The 17507-nt window shown below is 34.7% G+C and overlaps 2 protein-coding genes and 1 long non-coding RNA gene across 6 annotated transcripts; 2 read left to right on the forward strand and 1 right to left on the reverse strand.

Moving 5' to 3' along the window:
- Positions 1-4559: 4559 nt before the first annotated feature.
- LOC149512091 (uncharacterized) lies at positions 4560-5398 on the reverse strand. The gene is made up of 2 exons (XR_016332697.1): positions 5104-5398; positions 4560-4892 (listed from the first exon to the last, which is right to left on the reverse strand). It is a non-coding gene; the product is annotated as an uncharacterized LOC149512091 (long non-coding RNA).
- A 791-nt stretch (positions 5399-6189) lies between these two features.
- Positions 6190-6967, forward strand: LOC111313337 (ethylene-responsive transcription factor ERF023). Its single transcript, XM_022914003.2, has one exon. It carries the CDS (start codon positions 6209-6211, stop codon positions 6785-6787), a length of 579 nt encoding a protein of 192 aa, XP_022769738.2. The 5' UTR covers positions 6190-6208; the 3' UTR covers positions 6788-6967.
- Positions 6968-11960: 4993 nt separating this feature from the next.
- Positions 11961-16862, forward strand: LOC111313956 (cellular apoptosis susceptibility protein, putative / importin-alpha re-exporter). Of its 4 annotated transcripts, none has more exons than XR_016332419.1 (3): positions 11961-15166; positions 15926-16216; positions 16408-16862. XR_016332419.1 is itself a non-coding variant. In XM_022914859.2 (3 exons), exon 1 carries the CDS (start codon positions 12233-12235, stop codon positions 15164-15166), a length of 2934 nt encoding a protein of 977 aa, XP_022770594.2. In that variant the 5' UTR covers positions 11961-12232; the 3' UTR covers positions 15926-15971; positions 16408-16862. The 4 variants fall into 4 exon arrangements, 2 of the variants coding, with proteins under 2 accessions (XP_022770594.2, XP_022770595.2); XM_022914859.2 differs by having other exon boundaries at positions 15926-15971; XR_016332420.1 differs by having other exon boundaries at positions 11964-15166; positions 15833-15971.
- Positions 16863-17507: the final 645 nt, after the last annotated feature.

Consider the following 17507-nt stretch of genomic DNA (forward strand, 5'->3'; position numbering starts at 1 on the left):
AGATAAGTCAGAACCCAAAATGATTATACATGGGGTCACATATCAAAAAAGGAAATATATTCCATATCAAGTTGGGGTAATGACTCTAGACATTCATGTTGTTATAATAGGCCCACCGGGTAGATAAGCCCAGCAAGTAGGTTTGGATATTTTGGGTTCTGGATTTTGTTGGACTGGTTTCATACCATTTGTACAAGTTTTAGGATTAGTAAAATTAACAGGCAAAAGAATTCGATCCATAGGCAATCCATTCTACACAAAATAAGGAGAAAGAATTTTGAATAGGTGTGGCTCAACATTGCAACAATGGATGTGAAGAGATGTGGTGAGCCAATTTTGCAATTGTTTCGTCAAAAGATGTGGAGCCTATAAAAAGGCTGGGCTCAGATCATAAGTGACCGCAAAGAGTCAGCCCCCACGCTCCATCTCCTTCATTTGAAAGCCCATAGTCAAGCCCAAATCAATCTCATTTTTTAAATGCTATAATTCAAAACAACTTGAGAGTGACAGTATTTCACAAACTGCCTAAAATTCTTTCAGTAGATAGTGTCAACTTCAAAACAATTTTTTTAAGATAATTTCTGCATAATGAGTCTTGCATTTAATTTTCTTTAGAAAACTAGGGAAAAGAATACTTCAATTTGGAACGAACTCGAGTGTCATCTTTCTCACGCATTCTCAGGACGGTCGATCCTTTTTCCCATCAAATGAACAAAGAAAAGGAAGAAAATATACCCACAAAAAAAATTTTAAAGCCTGTAACATGTAGATCCTAACCCTTACCAAAGCCATCATTAGTACTTGAAGTTATGCTTTAGGGCAGATAAGAACATAATTCACAAACTATTTTAGTATTGAAATCGACGTGTCCCTTGGTTAGCAAAGATTTGTCGCATCACGCTTGGGATGGTTTTTCCAGTCCAACAATACAACACAGATTCATTCAGATTTCAGAAAGTGCCCACCCATCTACATTATTGAATTTGTTCATGAGCTCTTAATCGCCAATGGAGTGACGGGCGGGGGGGGGGGGACTTCGGGGTTCAGACAAGCCCGCGGCAGTTGCGCCAGAGTTGACCTCAACTTTTGACTTTTTGACGGATGAGTTGGAGCTTCATGGTTCTCCTTCTCCATGTGTAGCCAAATCAAATAAGGCCATGTGGCAGCGTTTTCTATCGTCCAATGAGTAGTCCAAATTTCCCTAGCAAAGTGCCCTTTTTAAGAGACGCGTGATTGGAAGAACATGCAAGTTGACAAGTGAAGTGTCCCCTACAAAAACGTGACAGATAGGATTGTAAAGCCGAAGCTCACGGAAAGATACGCGGATTGACATATGGTGCCAAAACCAAACCCAAACCCCAAACTCCCTTTAATCTTTGCAAAACCCGGATGTCTGATTTTCTGTTTCGTTGCTTACTATCGTGCTCCTTTCAAGTTTTATCAGCCGTCCGATTTCAAAGAAATCAGGCCGGAAATAGATTAATTCCCTGATCTCTCTATAGAAACAAGTACTATGACTCAATATATTCAATAAAATAATTAATAAAATACCTGACCATAGAATATTATTATCTCCGACGTTTTCTCAAGTGCAGTAATGGAAACAAGAGGTTGAATCCAAATTCCATCACAATCCATCAGAAGCTTTTGCTCCTAACTTTTCTTACACGACCCAAAATTTGACACCCAGAATTAATATCCCAAAAAAAGAAAAAAATAAAGCCAAAATGTTTGAAGCTGTTTATCAGAGCACATTAACACCATTTTTCTTTTGACCTTTGATGTAACAATATAATGAATTTATTGAAAACTGTATATTTTTTCAAGTTTGATAATTCTGTAATAATCTCAAGATTGGGCAATTAAATTTTGTTCAGGTGAGATAGTTTTGAATTAATTCAATTCAACGGCAATGGGTCAAAAGACAACAGTACATGGCACATGCACGATTTCCTTGCATGTTTGCTGGGAAGCCAAGTTAGCAACTTCAACGGCAAAACAAAGCTTATCAGCAGCATCGATTACACTCTCACGGTCACAGCCAACAAACTGCGGAAGCTGCAAAGATCTAAAACGTGGATATATATCTAAAGTGAGATTTTCAGCTTTCGCTGCCATTTCCAATGCTAAAATGGAGTAACTTTCATGTGGCTATTATAGCAGTAAAGTTGGTTTGGTGGTGTACGGTTCAAGTTGCTGCTGAACAGAAGAATAATTTGATCAATCTAGTAAAATCTTCACTGACAGTAAAGCCAAAGGATAATCCACATGTTGTTATTTGTCCATTTCAGCTTTGATTTAAAAATAACCCATCACGTTTTTTAGCCATTCACTTAAATTCAGAGTTGATGTTTGCCTTGCAAATAGTATGGGGCCATTGAAGAGATGGTAAATTAAATTCATATACCTTCAGTCAAGTTAGTGGTTGACTCAGTAAATGCTACTGATAGTAGAAATATTAAATTAATTACAGATCTGAATTGTTAGTATGTGTCAGCTTCAGATCAATGATGCATTTTTAGTGTTTCTAACCATATCATCTTGGATTATGAAAAGAGAAATGGTTGTAAGAATCCTAAAATATAATGATTTCAAATAACTCAAATAATACATATAAAATCTTTGCTTTAAATTTGCATTGTTTTACAGGATTTTCCTCTAGATCATTTAGCTCATGCAATTTTTTATATTAAATTATTTTTTAATATATAAATATCGCTGCTTAAAAATAAAAAAAAAATTACAAAATTTAAAACTATTGAATATCATTTTTTAAAAAAATAATTGCATCTATCAACTTAAATACACGAACCAACTCTTATATTAAAATATTATATATAATGTATGAAGAGAAAATGTTTAAAGATGGTTGGAGGTGATTTTTGGGTTAGCTCTGGCTATACGCCTACAGCCCTGTACCTAAAAGCCACAACAAAGGAGGAGAAAGGAAAAGATGATATTGATGAGGCACACATGTTTCATCCTAATAAAATTGACCGCTACATTTATTTTGCTTTGCCGAATAGTAGGTAGACTTAGATATCACCTAATTTGTCTCATAATTTACAGATTGTAAAACCTTTCAGTCCAACGGATCCATGGACCCATTCCAGATTTGCATTCAATTCTATTGAACAAACAAGAGAACCACAATAAATTGTATCCTGGTGTTACTAAAATTATTATAAATTTTGGGTGACAAAATATTTCAAAACTTCCTGCATTACTTCATGTTATCATAATCATGACGAATTTGATACCATGGACAGCTATAACAAAAAGTGTATTTTCATAAGATTGGGATTTTATCTCTAGATATGTTTTAGATTTTGGTCTTTTTTTGTAAAATAATTTTAAAAAATGTGTGTTTTAATCCGGATGTATTGTTTTAACTTTCAAGTTAGATGTTAGTAGCTTCTTTTTTCTTTTTTTTTTTTAAACCTAATTAACGATATACAATGAACCCAATTCCTATTATTTTTGTCACTTTAGTGACATTGTTGTTAGATTCACGGGACTGACCTCCTGGGTGTGTTTGCCAAAATGGAAATCTTTTAAAGGATGAAGAAATTGGAAAGAAGAAATGAACCCCAAAAATCAATTTAGTCTTCAACATACATAATTAGTTACCCCTTCTTCCCAAATCCTTTAGCTGCTATCTATAGCAACCCCCCCCCCCCCCCCCTTTCTTTGATGCAAGGTCCTATATTTTCATAACACGTAGCCTGTTTGGTGGTAGACCCAATTTTAAGGGGCATAAAACGTCACAGCAAATGATGGAAAAAAATTTTTCATCAAGGGGAAAGTTGTAAACAATTCTTACTTCCCATAAAAAACCAAGTAAAGACAAAATATTAATAGGAAAAGAAAGGATGCGTAAATCCGTCATTAGTGTTATGTTTTGTTGTTTTTTTGTTTATTGGAAGGCAGTAGATAAGATTTTATTGGTGCGTGGCTTCCCAATGGTGATGTTACCTTTTTAAGAGAAAACAAAAACGATATTGTGGTCACTTTAAAAAAAAAAAAAAAAGAAAGAAAAAAGGAAAAATCGAGACCCTTTGTTTTTTTTTTTTTTTTTTTTCATCTCTCCGAATCCGAGTCCCTTGGTTCTGTTGGGGCTATGTGGTTCATGGTCACCGGGGGTAGATTTGCAATCAAGATTCAAGACAAAAGATGCCCATTTTTCATATTCTTGTTTTAATTCTATCTAGCATATTTGAAATTCTTATGCCATTTCAAAAAAAAAAAAATAATGTTTAAAATATAAAGCAACAGATGTTAGAATTTTTAGTTAAGATAATTCACTATTAAATCAAGTAGTTATAACTAATTAATCAAAATTAAGCATTAGCTTAGATAACATATGTGCTAGACAGGCTCTTGAAATTAAATTATTCAACAAGACTTTAAATGCATAATGTCCTCATGATAAAGGATTTAAATTAGATTAAGAAATTTTTTTTAAAAAATCAATATTGACCATAAACGTTTAAATTAGTAATGAGTTAGGGTCAAACTCATATTTTGTAGAACCATTATGATTTACTAGCATTCTCACATGAAATCCTTGATTGCTATGTACTATGCATCCACCCTTGAACTTGATGCTCATGTAAAAGTACCTTACAAAGCTAGATATTAAAGAATTAACTCCTATTGTAACGAATTTGTCCTAATACAAAATAATCCAAATTTCTTGACATATATCTTCTGAAAGAAAAAAGAAAAAAAGAAAAGATAACGAGGCCTGCTTGCATGTTTTGTTTCATATCAGAGGCTAATGATTGAACTGAATTAAGTTGATTAGAAAGTTCATAGAAGATGTTGTGGTCCTCCTGAAATCCTGACATGCAACGACTAGATAGATTTATATGACTTGGCAGCATGGGCATCTTTCCCGACCAAAAACAAATTAAAAAAAAAAAAATCAAAGAACCGGCAGCAAATCAGCATCTCTACTGATCTAACATACAAAGATTTCGTGTTAAAATCAAACTTATCAACGTAGCTAAAAAAATTATAAAATCCCTCATTTAAAAAAAAAATCATGAAAAAAAAGGCTTAGAAGAAAAGGAAAAGGGCTTCATAGAAATCTCGTGTTACCGTTTCCACCATGTGAAAGTGTGAACAATCCCCAACCTTACACGACCGAAAGCCCTTTTTTAAGAGACCTTCCCCATTTGCAGCTTTTTGACAATGAGTTTACGTGAAGGGGTAACTTTGGCATTGCGGTGCCAGTATGTCGATGCTCCGCCACTCTTGGTAGGAGACACTAGACACACCAAATCATCAGCTCAGCTCCACCAATTGCACGCGCTTTGCTCCTTCACTAATCATCACTTCATGACTAATTCACTAGAAATGAGTCCCTACGAATTTTCATATTTCTCTCCTCTCTATCTCCTTGTCCATTTAGTAGTAGATTCGTACGAGTATATACTTCTATATATATATATATTTTTTGCTTTAAACGCTATATATTAAATATTATTACTAACTAACAACTGTATAATTTTTCTATAAAATGTTAAGCTTTTAATTTCATTGGTTCAACTTTTTATAATCTTAAATATCCCCAAAAAATTACTACTACTATTATAAATTTACTTTGGTTAATTCCAATTTTTACTTGGTTAATATGGCTACTGTAAAAGCAAAATAAATTCATTAAAAATTTCAACTAAAAATTATGATCATTAAATCTTATATTAATAGCTAATAAGACTATTGGTTTATATATCAATGATATGGGTTTTTTAAACTCTACATATAAAATTTATTAAATATTTTCACTACGTGTTAATTTAATTATTAATAAATAAATTTTAATAAAATATGTATAAAATAATTTTGTTAAATAAAGTATAACTCCAATGTAAAGTTGCTTTTTTCACTAAAAACTTTATTAATTATAAATAAATATTATGTACTGCCATTATTTTCTGTTTTTGCCAAACTTGCTACATGATCACGACAAAAATGATTGAACCTAACAAAGGGTTTTGTCGTAAAAATCCAATCGCCATCGCAATCCTTACACAAACGAGTGGCATGTAAGCTATATGTTCCCGCAATAGCATGCTTTAAAGTTTGACAAATGGCATCACACATTTTTGGTATGGGCATTCCTGTAATTTTACTTATCGTTTTAATGTCTGATGCATATATAAATGCCTACGACTCACTCGTAGCCAACGGTTTTAATGTAATGGATCAACAACCATACACTGAAGATGGCTTGAACACCTCCACCTCCACCATCACCACCACCACCACCACCACCAAAACCCACTCGAAACACGACTCCAAAGGAGGCGGCACTCGCCATCCTAACTACCGGGGTGTCCGAAAAAGGCGGTGGGGCAAATGGGTGTCGGAAATCAGAGAGCCACGCAAAAAGTCACGCATTTGGCTAGGCTCATTTCCCAAGCCTGAAATGGCCGCTAAAGCCTACGACGTAGCGGCGTTTTGCTTACGAGGACGTAAAGCACAGCTAAATTTTCCCGATGAAGTGGAAGATTTACCTAGACCGTCAACTTGTACGGCTAGAGATATTCAAGCTGCAGCAGCAAAGGCGGCGCATTCAGTGGTTTCGTCGAAAAAAAGTCAAGTATCATCCAAGGGCGGGGATGGCCATGGTGGTGACGATTTTTGGGGCGAAATTGAACTGCCAGAATTGATGAATAATGGCTGCCAATGGTATTCTCGTGGTTGGACATTCGCCGGTGATTCGTCGTGGCTGGAAGGAGAGGCTCAGCAGCAGCAACAGTTCTTGGCTTGTCTCTGATGTGTATGGATAGTTGCGTTGTTCAACAAAAAAAAAAAATTCATAAATGTTTCACCAACCTCTTCTCTTTGCTCTTTATGTACTTGTTTTGGCGGTATACCATATGCTTTAAGTTTTGGGTATGGCAGCCATTTGGTAGGGTAAGGTGCAATGTTCCAAAATAATTCACCGTTCCTTCAATCTTTAGCTCAGATTTTCAGAATTTTTATTATGTTAGAACTTAGAAGAGGAAGAAGCTGATTACTTTTTTTTTTTTTTAATTTCTTCCCCTTAATTTTCAACTTAATTATAAAAGGATTAAGTGAATTAATTGGGTACATGGAATTTGGGGGACATTCTGTATGTAACTAAGACTAGCCTGTCAATAAAGTGGTCTTTTGCTCCATTCAATTTGACATTAAAAGGAGTTTTTAAGAAATTTAAGTCCTCTCTATGACCAAAATGATTTTTGGAATTTATTTACAATAATTTTTAAAAAATTAAATGGTAATTTGCATCGGTTGTTTTTACTAATTCATTATTATGGGTCTTTTTTAAATTTCAAGGGAATGTTTGTGGCTCAAAAGAGTCTTATATACATATATATATTAGGGGTTGTCTTAAGCAGTTTGGGGTAAAATTAACACTGTGACACCAATAACTAAACTTCACATTTTTATTTTTTTTTATAGGATATGTCATAATCTAAAAATAAAAAAAAATTAAATCCCAATATTTTCTCTTAAATATCAAATTATTGTCACTGGATATTAAAAAAAAATTTATTAAATAAAATATGATGAGTATCCTACCCTTGGTTAAAAAGTACGTAAATCTTCTAGTGGCTAAAAAGTAATATTTGACTTGGTCCGTTAGCTCTCTCCTTCAAATAATAGTAGTAACTTGAAAGCATGCATTTGCAACCCAATCAAAACCTATCAAATTATTGGTAATTAATCAAGTTCCCCTTATACTGAAACAAATGTAATTTTATGGTGCCTCAAAAAAATTTTCAATCTAATGGGTATTTGACATACATATATATATATATATATTTAAAACCTCTGAGTCTGCAGGCAAACCTTGGTTTCTATTTCACTTCAATGTCACCTGAACAAGTGTGATATCCATGTTGGTATTACATTTATACATCCAACAATACAACAGACCCATTCGTTTTGAAACTATAAGAGGCTATTAAGAATCATAATACAAGATAAAAATACCACTTTACATATTCTTTTAAAAGAATAATGATAGGAAGTTTTTTACTTAAAAAATAATAAAATGATTTCGAGTTCGAATCTTGTCTATTCACACATTGTATAAATAGGAAAAAATGTTTCTAAACAAATTTCAAATCAGAACACCTTATTTGTGAAACATACAAAAGTTTTGAAATGATATGTTTTGGAATTTTTTGAGATGATGAAAAGGAATAGGAAATAATACAGATCCACACATCGATCTTATTAAGGATAATTAAAAGATTTTTACTTTTATTTTTATTTTTTGAACGATCGTGCTCGGGTAAAGTGACAGATTTGGACACAGGATATGCAAAATTGGCAACGTGAAGAAAAATGAAAACGTTGTAGAATTTAGTGCCAGGTATGTGTTGATGGGTCTGAAAAATGATGCTGCCCCCTTAGGTATTGCCAAGAACTTAACCATCACGGTGCGATCATTTGATTAGCTGAAAACCCAAAGAGACGAGATCAAGATTAATTGTATTGTCAAATCTCTACTCAAACTTGTACAAATCAAATTTTCTTTATTATCTATCATTCAGGGAAACTCAGGTGCCCTGGAAAGCTCCCGATATGTTTAAGAGTATTAATGAACTTAGAAATCTATATCACCATAGGGGAAGTCTTAATCATCGGCTAGCTATGGGGGATAAACTTTTCTATTGAAACTTTAAACAGATTCAAAATTCAAAATTACATTCATATTAATCTTTTTTTTTTTTTTTTGTTGTTGCGCTCAACAAGGTTGAAAGCTTGAACCTTTCCAATATTAAACTAATCTTTTTGGTATATATAAGTGAGTGTGACAGGCTAGGCAAGTATTAAAGAAAAAGGACACTGCAATAACAGAATAGTTTTGAAAAACAGGCTTGTTTGTTATCATTTCACAAGAGGGTTTAGAAAAGCCAAACCAACATCTATCACAAGAGCTTAAATAAATGTTGTACTTTTAACTTTACTAAGCTCGGGATTGGTGAGCCTATACTAATCACAGGATTGGCACTCCTATATACATTTGAATGTGGGTGAAACTGTTAAAAGTGGCTGGAACTGTAAGAAAAACTTGAAAACCTTTTTGAAACTATGTTTTGGTAAGGTTGTAAAGGAATATTCGATTGGACCACCGGGAACGAGGGGGCCAACCAACGTTGAAATATTGAATTATTGGCTCTATACATGTCGCCCTGTGCGGCTGTGCCTTGAAAATTTTTCACATTGCTGCTATCACTTTCATGGGCGGCTTTCGAGTTTTCTATAGTTCCAGCATGAATATACTGCAACTACCCCACCATTATATGAAACATCATCTAATCACACTGCTACCACTACATGCCTCTTTTTTTGGTCAGTTACAAGTTAGAACAATTATTTTTGGAACAATGAAATCTGAAAATGTAAACCCTAGTTAATCAAGATAGATAGAAGAATTAAAAAACAAATTAAACTTGTGTTAAAGATTAAATTACGTTTAATTTTTATCCTTCACTAAACATGCAATCAATTTAAGTTCCTAGGGAAGTATGTATTAATCCATATAGTATATATATGTTTACATAATGTTTTACTATTTTTTTTTTTTAGAAGGGAAGGGAAATTGTCAACCAATTGTCAAGATTGGAGATTACGGATTGAAAAGAATTTATGTACGTAAATTTTTTTCAATCAAATAAATATTAAGATAAAAAAATTCAAAGATGATTAAAAATTAAAAAAATATATATATTACTTCCCCTTTTCACAAAAAAAGGGAGAGAAACTATTAGGGCCTACCTTGTAGAATCTGCCGCACCAGTATAAGGGCAAAATCCAAAAAAAAGAACTTTTAATCCAAGGATATTCTCAATGTAGTATGTACTGAGAAAAAGGGTCGAGGTGCTGCAGTGATGACAGAACTCCCGTATCTAGTTGTTCTCAAAATTTAAACCCACGACAATTTCTGGAAGGCTCTCATAACTAACCTCCAATCGCCACATGTCAGATTGCCATTCTAACAACGTTTTTCTTTTTTTTTTTTATTTTTTTTTTATAGAAATCATATTCAATGTTGTATTCTTTTATAAGGTTTGGATAATCTGTATTGTTTTGTACATTTTTGTTTGTCACTCGTACAATTTAATGTTTCTTACAGTTTTTCTTTTAATGCTGTTGTTGCACTTATGCACTGAACTTTTATTTATGTAGGTGCTATGTGTTTTTTCCCTGAGAATTTTTAAAAGAAGTTCTAATAACGGGGGAGAAAAACTGATGAAAACGATAAGAAGATGATTGTGTTTTGAAAAGGATAAGATACAAGTGCATGTAAATAATTCAAGGGATTGAGAGGGAGCTGGAATGATGTTTGGGGTCTGCGAAAGCATGTGAAGAAGACATAAAACAACTAGTGGAAGGTAGGAGGTCAAAAAATTAATGGATTTGTTGGGTTCCTACAATTTAAATTACTTAACAGAACTTTTTTTCAAAGAAGTCGTAATTTGGAGAAAGGAGAAAGAGTTATATATATGCTAAAATTTAAATTCTAGACTTATTAGATATCATTTCTATTCATAAGTATAATTTTTCATTACGGAAAATTAATGGGAAAACAATTACTCATAAATGTTTCTTTATGAAAAAGATAAGAATCTCTTTCATTTTCTACTTCTGAGATATTCCTTTAACATTCCGGGACCCCTCCCTTTGCGAAGCGGTTGGAATAACACTAAATACTTTCATACCAAAAGGGACAGTTGGGCTTAAATAATTTTGTCCGTCTTCGAGGAAGAAGGCTTTGTTCTGTGTACGTATCTACCATTGAAATACTTGATTGGTTAAATATGGCTAAGGTAGCCAACCCTATACTCGCCTCCATTCATGCCAGCATAGGGTCTCATCCACAAGTTATAGCCTCAATGGAGCCAGGAGAAAGGATGAAGATAAGATACAAATCACAAAATTACAGCCCCAATTTCCACTCCAAAAACTATAATTGAGAAAAATAACTTCTACTCTATTTGACTCTAACTATGGTTCATTAGTTAAAATTTTCATCTTCTTTGATATGTTTTAGTATGGAGATAAAAAAAACAGCTAAAATTTAAATTTATAAGGACATTTATTAGAAATTTAAATTACATTAATTTTTTTTTTTGATAACGCAATTATTTATTATTTTTAACAAAATATTTTCTTGTATGCTTTAATAATATTGTCCCCATTTTATATAAAGGAGAAAAAAGACAAACATTCCTACATTATTTGAACATAAATTTTATTAAAACTATATAACTCAATGAAATTATTCTATTGTATTCATGTCAAGCCACCTTGTCCCTCGGTCATCCTTCATCCATGTCTTCTTCTACTCCACTGCTGAAGCTATATCTGAAATCATCCAATCCGAGGCAGCTAGGACAGCCCAAAACAATTCCAATATTGATTGGGTCGTGGAATAGTATCTAATCTTTTTAAATTGGCTAAGAGTGAACAAGGCCTTGTTTTACACATCACATACGAGTTCACCAATTACCTTAGAACAAAGCTAAACACATGGTTTTAATTTTTTTTAAAATTTCTGTATGATTAAAAGTATTAATTTTTATTTTTATTATCTATAATAATACATACAAAGCTTTTAATTTAATTTGGTGTCACGAGTCAATGACATAAATTTAGTTGATAAATTGAAAAAAAAAAAACTAAATTAAAAAATTAAAAATGCACTATTAATAACAGCTGTCACTTAGATATAAGCCAACAGTTACAGTAATAATTTATATATTTTTTAATGTATTGTTTATTGATATTGATGATTTGGTGAAGCCAATAATTTTAGGATTATGGATTTGGACCGTCTAAAGTATGGTGAGTTGAGCATTTGAAATTTGGGTCATCTATGCCACTTTTGGTAAAGGCCCAACTATCATCTTATTCAAAAACCCAATTCCATACCCTGCGTGCTCTAATTCTCATCCATAAACTTTCGCATACCATAATCACTGTCTACAGTCCCTCCCCTTTCCCTCTTTTAAAATCCCCAAAATTTCCCTCTTTCATTCATTAACCCTCACTGTCTCGCTGGTCGCTGCTGCTCTCTCCGTTAAACTACGTTTCTCTTTGTCTACTTGTATGTATTTATGAACCCTAGAATTCTTTCTCGAAACTTCTAGAAATCTCATTTCTTGAATAACGTTTATACTCAAGCGATCTCAGATAATTCTTTTTTTTTTTTAATTTGATAATGGAGTGGAATCCCGAAACCCTTCAATTCCTCTCACAATGCTTCCTCCACACGCTCTCTTCCCAGCCGGAACCCCGGCGCGCCGCCGAGTCCTCGCTATCAGAAGCCGCCGATCGTCCAAACTACGGGCTCGCTGTGCTCCGTCTCGTGGCGGAACCTTCGGTCGACGAGCAGATCCGACAAGCGGCTGCTGTTAACTTTAAGAACCACCTCCGAACCCGTTGGGTTCCTTCTAACGATCCCAACACCGGCCCCACATTCTCACCTATTCTCGACCCCGAAAAGGACCAGATCAAAAACCTAATCGTCTCTCTCATGCTATCGTCTACTCCTCGCATTCAAAGCCAGCTCAGCGAAGCCCTAGCTGTTATCGGCAAGCACGACTTCCCGAAATCGTGGCCAACCCTGCTTCCAGAGCTGGTCTCCAATCTTCAAAAGGCTGCCCAATCCGCAGATTATGCTTCCATTAACGGTATTCTCGGAACTGGTAATTCAATTTTTAAGAAATTTAGGTATCAGTATAAAACAAACGACCTTCTGCTTGATTTAAAGTATTGTTTGGATACTTTCGCGGGTCCATTATTAGAGATTTTTCTTAAAACTGCTTCGTTAATCGACTCAACCGCTGCTTCTCCTGGCGGTGGTTCCCCTGTGACTCTCCGGCCTCTCTTTGAATCTCAGAGGTTATGTTGTAGGATATTTTATTCATTGAACTTTCAAGAATTGCCTGAATTCTTTGAGGATCATATGAGAGAGTGGATGGGTGAGTTTAGGAAGTATTTGACCACGAACTACTCTTCCCTTGAGAGTAGCGCAGATGGGCTAGCATTGGTTGATGAACTTAGGGCTGCAGTATGTGAAAATATTAGTCTTTACATGGAAAAGAATGAGGAGGAGTTTCAAGGTTATTTAAATGATTTTGCGTCAGCTGTTTGGAGTTTGCTTACAAATGTATCTCAGTCTTCAAGCAGGGACAAACTGGCTGTTACAGCAATGAAGTTTTTAACCACGGTTAGTACAAGTGTGCATCATGCTTTGTTTGCAAATGAGGGAGTTATACCGCAGATTTGTCAGAGTATTGTGATTCCAAATGTGCGGTTGAGGGATGAGGATGAGGAGCTTTTTGAGATGAACTACGTTGAGTTCATAAGGAGGGATATGGAGGGGAGTGATCTTGATACAAGGAGAAGGATCGCTTGTGAACTGCTTAAAGGAATTGCAACTAATTATAAGAAGCAGGTGACTGATATTGTCTCTATTCAGATACAAAATTTGTTGAGCTCCTTTGCTACAAACCCTTCTGCTAATTGGAAGGACAAGGACTGTGCTATATATTTAGTTGTCTCTCTTGCAACGAAGAAGGCTGGGGGTACTTCTGTTTCAACTGATCTTGTGGATGTTCAGACCTTCTTCACATCAGTTATCATCCCCGAGTTGCAAAGCCAAGATGTTAATGGGTTTCCAATGCTTAAGGCAGGTGCTCTTAAATTTTTCACTATGTTTCGTGGTCAGATACAAAAACCTGTTGCATTTCAGTTGTTCCCAGATTTGGTTCGATATTTGGGTGCAGAATCAAATGTGGTTCATTCTTATACTGCAAGTTGTATAGAAAAACTCTTGCTTGTCAAGGATGAAGGGGGAAAAGCTAGATATACTTCGGCAGATATAACTCCTTGTGTGCCAGTGCTGATGAACAACCTTTTTAATGCATTGAAGTTTCCAGAGTCTGAGGAGAATCAATATGTAATGAAGTGTATAATGCGTGTTCTTGGAATTGCAGACATTTCCCGTGAGATTGCTGGACCTTGCATTGGTGGGTTAACCTCTATTCTGAATGAAGTTTGCAAAAATCCAAAAAATCCTATTTTTAACCATTATATTTTTGAGTCTGTGGCCATCCTTATCAGACGGGCATGTGAGAGGGATACCTCTCTTGTATCAGCATTTGAAGCAAGCCTTTTTCCCAGTCTCCAAACCATCTTGGCCAATGATGTGACTGAATTCTTACCTTATGCATTCCAGCTATTGGCTCAGCTTGTTGAGCTGAACAAACCTCCCATCTCTCCCAGTTACATGCAGATTTTCGTGCTTCTTCTCTCCCCTGATTCATGGAGGAGAACTTCAAATGTTCCAGCCCTTGTGCGTCTGCTTCAGGCTTTCCTTCAGAAGGCACCACATGAGCTCAATCAAGAGGGGAGACTGAACCAGGTGCTTGGTATATTCAACATGCTTGTCTCATCCCCTAGCACAGATGAACAGGGCTTCTACGTGCTTAACACTGTTATTGAGAATCTTGAATATGGTGTCATATCTCCCTACATGAGTAATATATGGAATGTCCTTTTCATGCGTCTCCAAAACAATCGTACTATAAAGTTTCAGAAGTCTCTTGTGATTTTCATGTCACTCTTTTTAGTCAAGCATGGGGCTAAAAGTTTAGTAGACACAATGAATGCAGTTCAAGCCAACATATTCTTGGTTATCTTGGAGCAGTTTTGGGTTCCCAATCTTAAGCTGATCACTGGAGCAATTGAACTTAAGTTAACTGCAGTTGCTTCAACCAGACTCATCTGTGAATGCCCGGTTCTTTTGGATGCCACAGCTGCTAGGCAGTGGGGCAGAATGCTGGATAGCATTGTTACCCTTCTTTCACGGCCTGAAGAGGACAGAGTCGAGGAAGAACCAGAAATGACAGATATTGCAGAAAATGTGGGATATACAGCCACTTTTGTTAAACTTTACAATGCTGGGAAAAAAGAAGATGATCCCCTGACTGATGTAAAGGATCCAAAGCAATTCTTAGTAGCTTCATTGTCTAAACTTTCTGCACTTACCCCTGGGAGATTCCCCCAGACCATCAATGAAAATCTTGAGCCAGCAAATCAAGCAGCATTACTTCAGCTTTGCGGCACTTATAATTGCACAATAGTTTGAGTAAGTGCTTTTCTGTTTGTTTGTCTTATTATGGTTACTTTGTCTAGCTTATGTAAAGAGTGAATGATGGTTTAGATGTGGGATTGTGGTGGGGCAGGTAGGAGTGAGCAATTGGTCGGTTCGGTTGATTTGGTTTGAAAAAATTGATAATCGAATTAGTCGACTTTCATTTAACAAATAACTGAACTGACCGAAAATTTTTAAATAACCGACCATAACCGAATCGACTAAAATTGGTTCAGTTAGATAACCGAACTTTTCATCATTTTTCCTCCTATTATGAACGATTATTTAGTCCCAAATTCAATCCAATAAAACTTAAACTCAAGTATTATTCAAACTAAATTACTAAAGAATTTAATAATTTCAACTATATTTTACAAGAAAAAAATAAATAAAAGTACTCATCTCAAATTTTTTACCTTTACTTATTAAAAAGTCAGTTAATTTAGTCGATTTGGTTATTAGTTTTAAGAACCGAAAACCAACCAAATTAATCAATTTAACCAATAAAAAAAACGAATTATAACTAGAATTGAATCAATCGAATTTACTTGATTTTGGTCGGTTTAGTAAGTTCAAACCGACTTTTGCTCACCCCTAGGGACAGGGCTTCTTCTTGTTATTATACTCTTTTAACACTGAATTAGTATCCTGTGACACCAGGATTAACAATTTTTGCTGAACTGAAGTTAGAATCAAAGTGGATTATAGATGTATGGATGAATATCCTTACCTTATCAAACCTATGGTTCACAGGTTTTGGAGAGAAAGTCGTTTCACTCCATGGTGGGAGTATGAGGAGGTATTATCGTAGTTTACATTTTGAATTCATACTTTAGTTTGAAATCGTCAGATCTGGTTTGTTTAAATATGAGTTTGGAGTGCTATTGTGATCCTGATTTTTAGCAAGAATCTCATGCATATGCCAAAGCGTGTGGTGCTTTTTATCTAAACTTCCAACTGCTGGATGTTTTGACCTTCTGAAAGCTACCAAATAGTCTCTCCCTAATTGTGATTTTTGTGCTCACTATCTGGAATCATGTAAGGGTGAGTTAATAATTGTGCTCAGTTACTCATTAAAGCACTTGATTATCTCTTTATGCTTCTGGATTCCGTTTTTCTTTTGCACTCTATTCCACTGCAGATTTATATCTGCTACTTGTCCAAAGAAAATGAATTACTTATATTTTATGTTTAGATTGGGGGTGTGCCTTCTCACGGTTTGGTTTTATTGCTAGGTTGCTGGGTTTCCGATTCTTCTCTATTTCGGTGGTTGAAGTTCAGTGCATTACCTTGAGCATGCATTTGTGAGCAATGGATGCTTTTTTTAAGCAAGTTGAAGGATCGAATCTACTGGTGGGTGCTAGATTTTGCAGTTGTGGTTGCTCACTGAGTTGGTGGATGGTTGTTCTAATGGTTGAGTTCGAATGAGCCCCTTTTTTTCCTTTGGTTTTGTTGTCGTCATTTATGGATTTTGTTTGGCATGCATCTGTCCCCAACTTGTAGATCTGTTGTGTTATGGTGAAAAGAGTTGTAGCGTAGAAGGTTACCTTCATATTTCCTGCCTTCTTTTATTGTTTCTTTTGAAAATTTTGGAAAGGGTTGTGAGAAAGAAAGAAGCTGGAGGAATCCTTTTAGTTATTGACACTGAATTTTTGCTTGAAATTCTCACTCATGAGTGATTATTATTGCATTTTCTAAGCTTGAGAGCTGAAAACCATAAGTTTAGCATGTAATGTTGATCTTCTGTTTTTTTGTTTTGGAAACATACGTGTAGCTTTTGGCCGAACTAATTTTGGAAGTCAGTGATCGGTAGGTTATGGTTTGCAAGCGGTTCTCTTCATTCGAGCTTTTTTAGATTGATCCAACATCAAGATTTGGGCATCGTAAGTTTGAAGAAAGTGATTGAACCCTGAACACGACTCAGCCTTTGTTGTAATCACATTCAAATTAGAACTGGATGTTAATCATTAGATCCTTTACTTTGTGTGAAGCAAAGATGAAAGAATTTGAGATGGATTGGAAGGGAGTAGGAAGATGACTTTACGAAACGAGGAGGGTCGTCAATTTGTCATTTATCCCCAACACTTTCTTAGTCATGTATATAGGTAAGATCCACTTAACATTAATGTAATTTTTATATTTTTTTATTTTAGATCAAAATTATTATTTTGATTCAAATTATTTAAAATTTTCATTTTGATTCAAAAAATTTTTAAAATATAAAATAACACTAGTGTAAGTGAATTGTTTCTCATTTATTTATATATTATACATATATAATACTATTGTAACCATAGTGATTTTAAAGAATAACAATAATACTATCAAAACTTGG

This window comes from Durio zibethinus, chromosome 23, assembly GCF_047325235.1.
Source record: "Durio zibethinus cultivar Kanyao isolate XHJ-2024 chromosome 23, ASM4732523v1, whole genome shotgun sequence".
NCBI lineage: Eukaryota > Viridiplantae > Streptophyta > Magnoliopsida > Malvales > Malvaceae > Durio > Durio zibethinus.